The 12,874-nt window shown below is 37.6% G+C and overlaps 1 protein-coding gene across 1 annotated transcript in view; it reads left to right on the top strand.

Annotated features, from left to right (window-relative positions):
* The window catches only part of DNAJB14 (DnaJ heat shock protein family (Hsp40) member B14), a 55,555-nt gene that overhangs the window by 21,019 nt on the left and 21,662 nt on the right, over positions 1–12,874 (top strand). Inside the window, exon 3 of the mRNA XM_080796944.1 lies at positions 2,674–2,819. Coding sequence (XP_080653070.1) covers positions 2,674–2,819 — 146 coding nt within the window. The remainder of the gene's footprint in view (positions 1–2,673; positions 2,820–12,874) is intronic.

Raw genomic sequence — 12,874 nt, 5'->3', positions numbered from 1 at the left:
CAAAACATAATCCTTGCTTTCAAGAGACCTGTAGTCTACAATAGAAGACTAGTCAGAAAAGGTAACTTCAGTACACTGTGGTAATTGCTGGGAGAGGGCTCACGTCCAGAGGTTTTTGAGGGGGATAGAAAAGGAACACCAAACCTAGTCTTGAGGAATTGGAGTTCTTAAGAAAATGAAAGGCTAAGTTGAGGTCTGAAGAAATTGTAGAAACTAAATAAGAAGGGAGGCAGAGAAGGCATGTTTTAGGCACCAAAACCAACATTTTAAAATACCTATGAGAGTAGTCTGTTTAAACAGTGACTGGAAAAGCAAACAGAAAGGAAGAGGTGGGTTACTCTGATGTCTGAAGAACTCCTTTTCCTTGTTTTAATTTCTGAGATAGCAGGATTTTCAAGTCAGACAGACTGAGGTTTGAATCCTTACTTGTGAGGCCTTTCCTAATCAACCTATTTAGAATAGCTGGCCTCCCTGTCCATTCTCTCATCTCCTTTGTCACATTAGTTTTTTCTAAATTTTATCACCATGTGATGTACTTTATATTTTACTTATATAATTTGTTCATTGCTCATCCCTTTCCCAATTGTAAATTTAGTTTGAGCAGGGATTTTTTTTTTTTTTACTGTCTTGTTCACCATTAGCATCTGAAACAGTGTATAGCAGAAAGTAGATGATCTGTAAATTTTTATTGAAGAAATAAATTTCAGTTCCCATCTATTACTTCGTTATAGGAATTTCGGCAACTTCCTTAACCATTTTCAGCCTCGATTTTCTCATTGGTTAGATAGAAACAACATCTACCTGATGAGGAGTAAGTGAGACAGTTTGTATAAAATAATTAACATAATAAGATTCTGCAACTCTCTGTGTGAAATCTTTGTAGACCAGATACAGTTTGAAATTCAGAATTGTTCCTATTTTAGAAAGGTAATAAGGAGAGTTATATTATACATAACATAATAACATTTAACATCTGGCAAACAACCCATTACTTAATAGTAACATTTCTACAGCAACATGTAGAAATACTCACTTAAATGGGATAAATGAAAACTCTAAAGGAGCTTCATGTCCCTTCAGGTCAAATTTTGCCTCTAAAAGAGTTCAAGTCAGGTTTTTGCAGTCAAATTATAGAATAACTTTCATTTTTCAGAGCTTTATGGATATTGGAACATGGATATGTGATTGTGGACCTGTGCCTGACACACAGTAGGTGTTCTATAAATGTCCCCTTTCCCTTTTTCTCTATCACATAGTTTCTAAACATATCTGGGAGAATGGGTCTCTACAAAGGCAGGAATCATTCTGTTTTATTCACTAATATATCTCAAGTGCCCAGAGCACTGTGACATAATTGGTGCTCCATAAATATTGTTGATTAAATAAAGGAAATACCACGTTTATGAAATAAAGATGATTGTTAGTATTTATTAAATATCTAAAGTAGAAAAAAACAATTTTAATTATTACTGCCATAAAAACTGCGTAACAGACTTTTGTTGATAGGTGATTATAAAAAAATTTCTATATCTTAAACATGTCTTTTCTTTTTACCTTTGTTCATTTGACAAATGTTGAATGTTTTCATTGTAAAAGGAGAGCTAAGGCTTATTTATTTCAGAAATACTTACTGAGAATCTACCCTGTACCAAGCACTGTCATGGCTTATAGTTTCAGTAATAAAATAAGATCAGTTTTGTATCTTTCCTTTGAGAACTTCTAGTCACTGCAATTCTTTAGCTGTCGGTGAACAATTATGCCTTAGATCTTTTCACCTGTTACTATTTTAAGCTACTCACACATGGAACACATCCAAAGTCATAAAGTACTCCACAGAAAATATTTAAAATGTTACTGTATTTTAGTGAAGGAGAATTATTAGGTTTTAGGAGAATATTAGTATTTAGAAGTATTAATGTTCTCTGCTCCATTCAGAGTATTTTTTTTTTCCTTAACATACTTTAAAGACTCTGGGCTTAAACCATTAACATCTTTAATTAGCTGTGTAAGTAATCTTCAGAAGTATGCTAATCATAATGAAAATTGGGTCTAACAACCATTTTTGAGTCCTGTGATCTATATTATTATGAGATTTTCTTTTTCTTAGATGGACACAGATGAGTTCTCTTTAGTATAGCAGAGCTGAGTTAACTTGCCTTGACATTTAAACCATAAGGTATTTGTAATTGTTTTACATGCACTAAACTATTGCTTTGATATTTGGTAGGTCTACGTTATGTGACAACAAAAATCTTGGAATGCAATTCATATTAATTAATCTTTAGCTATGACATACTTGTGAAGAGTTTTGGAATTTCTTTGTGCACTTAAAAATTCTGTAAAATTGTTCTTGTCCTCTCATTTTAGTTTCGGTGTGTGCTCTGTCCTTCATCTGTGATTGTTATGGGTTTTGCTTTACTTCTCTAGTTGTGATAAAAAGCACCAAGGACATTCTCATGGCCAACTCTCCTTAGACTGGAAAGAGGTTAAAGGAATGGTCTGTGATCAAAAAAGAGATTGGAGCAATAGCCTTTAATGGGATAAGCTATCATTTGGCACTGAGAAAATAATCCACAGACAGTTCTTTCTACTATTCTAATAAATAAATAATTAGACATATTGCATGAAGTTCTTCCTTGAAATTTACATTATAACACACTCTTTTGTTCACAGCATAAACAAATGTAAAAATTACTATGAAGTACTTGGAGTTACCAAAGATGCTGGTGATGAAGATTTGAAAAAAGCTTATAGAAGGCTTGCTTTGAAGTTTCATCCAGACAAAAACCATGCACCTGGAGCAACAGATGCTTTTAAAAGTAAAGTAAACCTTTAAAGCAATTTTACTAAGCTCTTTTTAGAACCCACTTTACAGTGTTTTAGAATATTAAATTCTGCATTTACACTGGTACATTTAGAAGTCAGCATAAGTAAGATCCTCAAAGTCCTTTAAAACTTTGCTATTAATTGGTTATGCCAAGAGCCAAATAAATGCACTGTGGCTCCACAAAAGCAAAATGCCAGTTTGGGCAAAGTCCTAAGTAACTTTTCTAGATAATCATGCATGCTTTCTAGTTTACCACACTGGTAGTATGGTGATTATACACAAGCTTCTAGTGTATTACCATCTGTTTCCAAAGGGAACTAAAAATACAGCTTTTGCAAGTTTTTAGGGTAATAGAGACTGTCTAGAATTGGAAAATTGCTTGGAATTTTCTTCCTTGTGTTCTTATATTTCTGATAACTGGCCAACTTTTGCATTTTCTTATATGTGGTTTTAACTAATGTGATTTTTGTTTTGGTTTGGTTTTAAGAATTAGTTTCTTTGGGCTCCTGGCTGGCTTAGTTAGTGGAGCATGCAGCTCTTGATCTCAGGGTCATGAGTTCAAGCCCCACACTGGGTGTAGAGCTTACTTAAAAAATAATAATAATAATTAGTTTTTCTCCTTTTGCCTATTCATTTTTCTTCATTTTATTTCTTAATATTATTTCAGGGTTGGTTTGGGTTTTTTTGCTAATTTAGTAAATAAATGTTAGAGAGTTTATTTTTATAATTTTGTATTTTATTACATGCAATTTATTTATAATAGTTAACTTATAATTCATTGGAAAATGCTTATATTTGTGATTGACCCTTCTTTTGAATTTGGCACTTACAGAGCCCACATCCAATGTTTTCAGTGAAGTGCTGGAGTCTTGGAATAATAGGAAGGAAATACTAATTTTTAAAATGCTCCTGGGGCACCTACATGGCTCAGTCAGGCGTTCGACTTTTGACTTAAGCTCAGGTCATGATCTCAGGGTCCTGAGTTGTAGCTCTGCATCTGGCTCCATGCTGGGCCTGACACATGCTTAAGATTCTCTCTCTCCGTCATTCCCCCCACCTCACGCATTCTTTTTCTCTAAAAAAGATAAAATAAAATGAAATGCTCCTAAAGGATAGATGATTTCATTGGTCTTTCACAAAATACTGTTTAAATTGTTTCCAAAACAGTTTTATATCTTATGTTTTGTTTTGTTTTTAAATATTTTATTTATTTGGGGCACCTGGGTGGCTCAGTGGGTGAAGCCTCTGCCTTCGCTCAGGTCATGATCCCAGGGTCCTGGGATCAAGTCCCACATCAGGCTCTCTGCTCAGCCGGGGGCCTGCTTCCCCCTTCCCCTCTGCCTGCTTCTCTCCCTACTTGTGATCTCTCTCTCTCTCTCTGTGTCAAATAAATAAAATCTTTAAAAAAAATATTTTATTTATTTGACAGAGAGAGAGATCACAAGGAGGCAGAGAGGCAGACCGATAGAGAGAGGGAAGCAGGCTCCCCGCTGAGCAGAGAACCCGATGCGGGGCTCGATCCCAGGGCCCTGAGATCATGACCTGAGCTGAAGGCACAGGTTTTAACCCACTGAGCCACCCAGGCGCCCCAAAACAGTTTTATATCTTGAAGGAAGTTGCCAAGTAAAATATATTCAGGCAATTATTAATATGTTTCAATTAAAACAATTGCCAAAGTGGTGCTGGTGTAAGTAAAATATCACTGTGACAGTGAGAACCTTCTCTTTTGTTTCCTTAAGTTAAAAGTGGCATGTTGAAAGTATCGAAAATGTTTCTTCACTCAAAAACACTAACTTTAGCACGGTTCCCCAAAAGTTAAAAAATTTTTTTCGCATTATGAATTAAAATCATTTAATTTAAAATTGTTGGTGTTTTTAAATAGTGAAAAACATTTAGGTAGTGAATTTTTGCATATTTGTGATCCGCTATGTGATTTCAGTATTCTCTATTAATGTTAAAAATGTTAAACTGCTTTCTCCGACTTCTGTATTTAAATCATTTGGCATTATTAGTCTTGGGATAACAGTTAGTGGACCTCCCAATATTTTTACATCTTATGTATTTTGAAGAGGTGAGCAGCATAAATGTCACCTGAGCTAGACATTCAGAAGGGGCTTTTTTACAAAGGTGATTACGCTTTGATGTGGTACATTTCAGAGTCTAATGCTCTACTTTACTTTGCACACTAGAAACTTAATATTTATCAACATGCTGGGAGGTGGTTCATCTCTAGAGAAGAGGCTCACCTTATTCAATACACAGGAGGTTATCTGTAAATCAGAATACTAATTTATTAATCCCAAAGAGGATCAGAATAGAGAGTTGGTTGATGAGCCCATTTTTCATTGAGTGGAAACTATATAAAAAACTAGATTGTAATCCACAGATGCTTGGTGAGCAAAGGTAGTTAATTAGAAAGTATTACAGTTAGTGTCATCATTCAGGAATAGGTTTCATTTATTCAGGGTCTTTTCTTGATCTTCTGAATCATCTTATTTTATTTTTAACTAATTAATCCTAACATCTGTTTTTTGGATACCAAGCTGTTTATTTTAAGCACATACTGTAGTTTTTTCTTTTGTATGAAAACAGTATAGATTGATGGCTCTGTAACTCCAAAACACTTTATACAGAAGATGGAAACCACTTGCTTTTTATTTCTTCCAAGAACAGAGAAAGAGGAGGTGATTGATTTAGGGAGTTAAATTACGTAGAAGAGATATTTTCATTTGTGTGTGTTTTGTTTTGTTTTTTAAGTAAGCTCAGTGCCCAAAGTGAGCTTGAACTCCTGATCAAGAGTCACATGAAAAACAAAACAACTGCTGAGCAGCCAGGTGTCCTTTCATTTGTGTTTTGTAAAGCTTTAAAAATTAAGAGGTTGCTATCAAGGAGGGTAGAGTAAATGAACTCTTGAGTTCATGTGGCTGTTTGTTCTTTAAAGTTAAGATTGTAACTCAAGTTTCTCAAAGCAGGGAATATTTAAATAAAATCACATCTAGAGAGTGACTTGCACAGTATATATGAACACACTTTTAAAAAATATTTGAATGAAATGGATCCCTTTCCTTCTGTCTGACATTGATGTCTTCAAAATATACCTTATCTCCTCTATCTTCAAAGACAAATACTTCAAAGTATTTCAGAGACCATTTGAATAGTACGTGTGCCTGTTATACACATGAGAGTAATAACAAGGGGTGTGGTTTAGCTGTTTATGTGTTTACTTGATAAATAATAATGGATCAGTTGCTATGACCTGTGTTAGGTCTGGTAGTTCAATACTCAACATCTGGGCTAGTTTTTTTAGAGAAATATAATGTCTTACTCTAAGAATTTGTAATTCATTAAGGAGAGAAAAGTATCACACAGAATATTTGGAATAATAGTAATACCTAACATTTGACAGGCATTTTATAGTTTTTCATTCCTATTTTTTCATTTAATGCTTATTAAAAATCTTGTGAAATAGTCAGGGGACTAGTGTCATCTGCCTTTCTCCAGTCAGAAAATTGAGAACCAGAGAGATTAACTGATTTACCCAGGATCTCCCAGAAGACTGAATATAATTAAATACCAAAACATTGAATAAAGATATTTGAAGAAAAGCAGAAAGATAGATTATAATCAGAGTAGTTACAAAAGCCTTCATATAATAAGTGAGAATTAAGATATTTTTTGGACATGAGTATGATTAGAGAAGAGAGAAAATGACAGTAATTTAAGTATGAGAATGAGGCAAGTGATTTAAAAATCAGTGAGGACTTCCACTTTCAGGAAGATGGAATAGATACACTTTTCCCTATTCCTTGCACAAAGTATAATTGAATATTATATGTAAAACAAAATGAACATTTAAAAAAAAGCTTTGAAAGGTGGAAAGAGGAAGGTAAATGAGCTAAGAACCTTGGGACCCAAAAGAACTACATGGCAGTAAGTTGCTTGGGTTTTCATTTTACCTTTTATATTAGACTAGGTGCTGGAGAAGCCTAGAACTACAACCTATAAATACAAATAAGCACAGATAAACAATCCCCAAGAAAAGCCTACTTTCTCTAGGTAAACCAGGAAGGGGCCAACCTAGTAAGGCAGAAAATTTTTAAGTAATAACCATCCACTACAGCTATATCTCAAAGAAAAAAAGCATGGTCCCACCCACACCCAGATCAGCAAAGGCTGAATAAAGAACCTAGCCTGTCACCCTCTCTGGGCTGTAATAAAATGCCTTGACATGCTTACCCTCTTTTCTGAGGTGGTAACAGAGATGATCAAGTAAGGAGCTGGTAATTCTGCTTGGCAGTAACAAGGTGTCCCTCTCCCTCCCCACTGGGGTTGTGTCATAAATGGTCTAGTGGAGAATTAGGACTTTTACCACAATTTAGAGGTAAACAAAGCCATATCCTTGTGGTGTCAATGAAGCTACCTGGGGGACAGTAATATGGCACCCCTATCTACTCTTACCAGCCACAGGGTGTCATTGGAGGCTTGATGGAAGGCTAGGAATCTCTGCTCAGCAGTAATGAGGAGCTCCTCCTTTCAGATGTCATCAGAGGCCAAGGGGGAAACCTGAACTTTTATTCCCATCTGGAAGTAACAAGGTGGTATTTCTTCTTCATGTACCAGAGTAATGTCAAAGGAGGACAGTTAAAAACAGGAGTTTTAGATAGGTCCAGAGTCTCATAAGAGAGCAGCTCAAGAGGGTATATGCTATGGTGAGTGCTGTGAATTGTGTAAGACTGATGAATCACAGAACTGTACCCCTGAAACAATACATTATATGTTAATAAAAAAAAAATCAGAAAAAAATAATAGCTCAAATGACCACATTTCAGTAGAAAATCACTTGTCATACTAAGAATGAGGAAAACCTCAAACTAAATCTAAAAAGTCATAGATGTCCACACGGAGATGGTAGAGAACTTAGAAGGGTCTAACAAAGATTTTAAAGCATCCATCATAAAAATACTTCAATGGGCAATTACAAATATGCTTTAATAAATATTGAAAAATAAGAGTCTCAGCAAAGAAATAGAAGATGGCGCAAATAAACAAAGGGTATAAAGAATCAAATGGAGACAGACCGGAGTCAAGATGGTGGAGAAGTAGCAGGCTGAGACGACATCGGGTAGCAGGAGATCAGCTGGATAGCTTATCTAACCATTGTGAACACCTACAAATCCAAAGGGAAATCAAAGAGAAGAAGAGCATCAATTCTAGAAACAGAAAATCGACCACTTTCTGAAAGGTAGGACCTGCAGAGAAGTGAATCCAAAGCGACGGGAGGACAGACCGCCAGTGGAGGGGCCGGCTCCCAGCAAGCGGCGGAGCAACAGAGCACAAAATCGGGACTTTTAAAAGTCTGCTCCACAGAGGGACATCGCTCCAGAGGATAAACCAGGGGAAGCCCAGGCGGGGTCAGCATAACCCCAGGTCCCACGGGGTCACAGAAGGACCGCGGGCATCTGAGTGCCACAGAGCTCGCAGGTATTAGAGCGGGGAAGCCGGCTACAGCGACAAAGCCAAGGAGTGAGCTCTCAGCCCAGGGTTACCTTGAGCCAGTCACAGGCTGGGAGGGCTCGGAGTGTTGCCGGAGGCCACAGAGACGAAAGCGCCCAGGCACTTCTCTCGAAGTGCCAGCAATTGACAGCTTTCCTACCGGAGCGACCGCAACCGCAGGCCAGGGAGGCGGGGCGGTTGGGCGCTTTTCTCTGAGGGCCACTGAGGAGTGGAACCGCAAGATCTCGGCTCCTCCGGGCGGAGAAATTGGGAGGCTGCCATCTTCATTCCCGTTCTCCGGAACTCTACAGAAAGCGCTCAGGGAACAAAAGCTCCCGAAAGCAAACCCCAGCAGATTACTTAGCCCGGGCCCTGGCAAGGGCGGTGCAATTCCGCCTGCGGCAAAGACACTTGAGAATCACTACAACAGGCCCCTCCCCCAGAAGATCAACAAGAAACCCATCCAAAACCAACTTCAGTCACCAAGAACAGCGGAATTCTAGAGGAGGAGAAAGCACATCTTATCTGGACAAAATGACAAGGCGGAAAAACTCACCACAAAAAAAAAGAACAAGACACAGTACCAAAGGCTGGGGACCTAATCAATATGGACATTGGTAATATGACAGATCTAGAGTTCAGAATGACGATTCTCAAGGTTCTAGCCAGGCTCGAAAAAGGCATAGAAGATATTAGAGAAACCCTCACCGGAGAGATAAAAGCCCTTTCTGGAGAAATAAAAGAACTAAAATCTAACCAAGTTGAAATCAAAAAAGCTATTAATGAGGTGCAATCAAAAACGGAAGCTCTTACTGCTAGGATAAATGAGGCAGAAGAAAGAATTAGTGACATAGAAGACCAAATGACAGAGAATAAAGAAGCTGAGCAAAAGAGAGACAAACAAATGCTGGACCATGAGGAGAGAATTCGAGAGATAAGCGACACCATAAGATGACACAACATTAGAATAATTGGGATTCCAGAAGAAGGAGAAAGAGAGAGGGGAGCAGAAGGTATATCGGAGAGAATTATTGGAGAGAATTTCCCTAATATGGCAAAGGGAACAAACATCAAAATCCAGGAGATGCTAAGAACACCCCTCAAAATCAATAAAAACAGGTCCACGCCTCGTCACCTGATAGTAAAATTTACAAGTCTTAGCGACAAAGAGAAAATACTGAAAGGAGCCCAGGAAAAGAAGTCTGTTACATACAAGGGTAAAAACATTAGATTGGCCGCGGACGTATCCACAGAGACCTGGCAGGCCAGAAAGAACTGGCATGATATATTCAGAGCACTAAACGAGAAAAACATGCAGCCAAGAATACTATATCCGGCTAGGCTATCATTGAAAATAGAAGGAGAGATGAAGAGCTTCCAGGACAAACAAAAGCTGAAAGAATTTGCAAACACCAAACCAGCTCTACAGGAAATATTGAAAGGGGTCCTCTAAGCAAAGAGAGACCCTAAAAGTAGTAGGTCAGAAAGAAACAGAGACAATATACAGTAACAGTCACCTTACAGGCAATACAATGGCACTAAATTCATATCTCTCAATAGTTACCCTGAATGCTAATGGGCTAAATGCCCCAATCAAAAGACACAGGGTATCAGAATGGATAAAAAAACAAAACCCATCCATATGTTGCCTACAAGAAACTCATTTTAGACCCGAAGACACCTCCAGATTTAAAGTGAGGGGGTGGAAAACAATGTACCATGCTAATGGACATCAGAAGAAAGCTGGGGTGGCAATCCTTATATCAGATCAATTAGAATTTAAGCCAAAGACTATAATAAGAGATGAGGAAGGACACTATATCATACTCAAAGGGTCTGTCCAACAAGAAGACCTAACAATCTTAAATATCTATGCCCCTAACGTGGGAGCAGCCAACTATATAAACCAATTAATAACAAAATCAAAGAAATACATCGACAGTAATACAATAATAGCAGGGGACTTTAACACTCCCCTCACTGAAATGGACAGATCCTCTAAGCAAAAGATCAACAAGGAAATAAAGGCCTTAAATGACACACTGGACCAGATGGACATCACAGATATCTTCAGAACATTCCATCCCAAAGCAACAGAATATACATTCTTCTCTAGTGCACATGGAACATTCTCCAGAATAGACCACATCCTGGGTCATAAATCAGGTCTCAACCAGTATCAAAAGATTGGGATCATTCCCTGCATATTTACAGACCACAATGCTCTGAAGCTAGAACTCAATCACAAGAGGAAATTTGGAAAGAACGCAAATACATGGAGACTAAACAGCATCCTTCTAAAAAATGAATGGGTCAACCAGGAAATTAAAGAAGAATTGAAAAAATTCATGGAAATAAATAATAATAAAAACACAACGGTTCAAAATCTGTGGGACACAACAAAGGCAGTTCTGAGAGGAAAATATATAGTGGTACAAGCCTTTCTCAAGAAACAAGAAAGGTCTCAAATACACAACCTAACCCTACACCTAAAGGCGCTGGAGAAAGAACAACAAAGAAAGCCTAAACCCAGCAGGAGAAGAGAAATCATAAAGATCAGAGCAGAAATCAATGAAATAGAAACTAAAAAAACAATAGAACAAATCAACGAAACTAGGAGCTGGTTCTTTGAAAGAATTAATAAGATTGACAAACCCCTGGCCAGACTTATCAAAAAGAAAAGAGAAAGGACCCAAATAAATAAAATCATGAATGAAAGAGGAGAGATCACAACCAACACCAAAGAAATACAAACAATTATAAGAACATACTACGAGCAACTCTACGCCAACAAATTTGACAATCTGGAAGAAATGGATACATTTCTAGAGACATATAAACTACCACAATTGAACCAGGAAGAAATAGAAAACCTGAACAGACCCATAACCAATAAGGAGATTGAAACAGTCTTCAAAAATCTCCAAACAGGGCGCCTGGGTGGCTCAGTGGGTTAAAGCCTCTGCCTTCAGCTCAGGTCATGATCCCAGGGTCCTGGGATCGAGCCCCGCGTCGGGCTCTCTGCTCAGCAGGGAGCCTGCTTCCCTTCCTCCCTCTCTGCTTGCCTCTCTGCCTACTTGTGATCTCTGTCTGTCAAATAAATAAAAAATCTTTAAAAAAAAAAAAAAAAAAAATCTCCAAACAAACAAAAGTCCAGGACCAGACAGCTTCCCAGGGGAATTCTACCAAACATTTAAAGAATTAATTCCTATTCTCCTGAAACTGTTCCAAAAAATAGAAATGGAAGGAAAACTTCCAAACTCATTTTATGAGGCCAGCATCACCTTGATCCCAAAACCAGACAAGGATCCCATCAAAAAAGAGAATTACAGACCAATATCCTTGATGAACACATATGCAAAAATTCTCACCAAAATACTGACCAATAGGATCCAACAGTACATTAAAAGGATTATTCACCACGACCAAGTGGGATTTATTCCAGGGCTGCAAGTTTGGTTCAACATCCGCAAATCCATCAATGTGATACAATACATTAATAAAAGAAAGAGTAAGAACCATATGATACTCTCAATAGATGCTGAAAAAGCATTTGACAAAGTGCAGCATCCCTTCCTGATTAAAACTCTTCAAAGTGTAGGGATAGAGGGCACATACCTCAATATTATCAAAGCCATCTATGAAAAACCCACCGCAAATATCATTCTCAATGGAGAAAAACTGAAAGCTTTTCCGCTAAGGTCAGGAACACGGCAAGGATGTCCATTGTCACCACTGCTGTTCAACATAGTACTAGAAGTCCTAGCCTCAGCAATCAGACAACAAAAAGAAATTAAAGGCATCCAAATTGGCAAAGAAGAAGTCAAACTATCACTCTTTGCAGATGATATGATACTATATGTGGAAAACCCAAAAGACTCCACTCCAAAACTGCTAGAACTTATACAGGAATTCAGTAAAGTGTCAGGATATAAAGTCAATGCACAGAAATCAGTCACATTTCTTTACACTAACAGGACAGAAGAAAGAGAAGTTGAGGAGTCAGTCCCATTTACAATTGCACCCAAAACCATAAGATACCTAGGAATAAATCTAACCAAAGAGGCAAAGAATCTATACTCAGAAAACTATAAAGTACTCATGAAAGAAATTGAGGAAGACACAAAGAAATGGAAAAATATTCCATGCTCCTGGATTGGAAGAACAAATATTGTGAAAATGTCTATTCTACCTAAAGCAATCTACACATTTAATTCAATCCCTATCAAAATCCCATCCATTTTTTTTATTTTTATTTTTATTTTTTTAAGATTTTAGTTATTTGTTTGACAGAGAGAGAGATCACAAGTAGACAGAGAGGTAGGCAGAGGCGGAGGGGGGGGAAGCAGGCTCCCTGCTGAGCAGAGAGCCCGATGCGGGACTCGATCCCAGGACCCTGAGATAATGACCTGAGCCGAAGGCAGCAGCTTAACCCACTGAGCCACCCAGGTGCCCCCCATCCTTTTTTTTTTAAAGAAATAGAACAAATAATCCTAAAATTTATGTGGAACCAGAAAAGACCTCAAATAGCCAAAGGAATATTGAAAAAGAAAG

Source organism: Martes martes (assembly GCF_963455335.1).
Source record: "Martes martes genome assembly, chromosome: 2".
Lineage (NCBI taxonomy): Eukaryota > Metazoa > Chordata > Mammalia > Carnivora > Mustelidae > Martes > Martes martes.
Note: the sequence above shows the minus strand (reverse complement) of the source record. Positions and strands in the feature narration are given on the sequence as shown.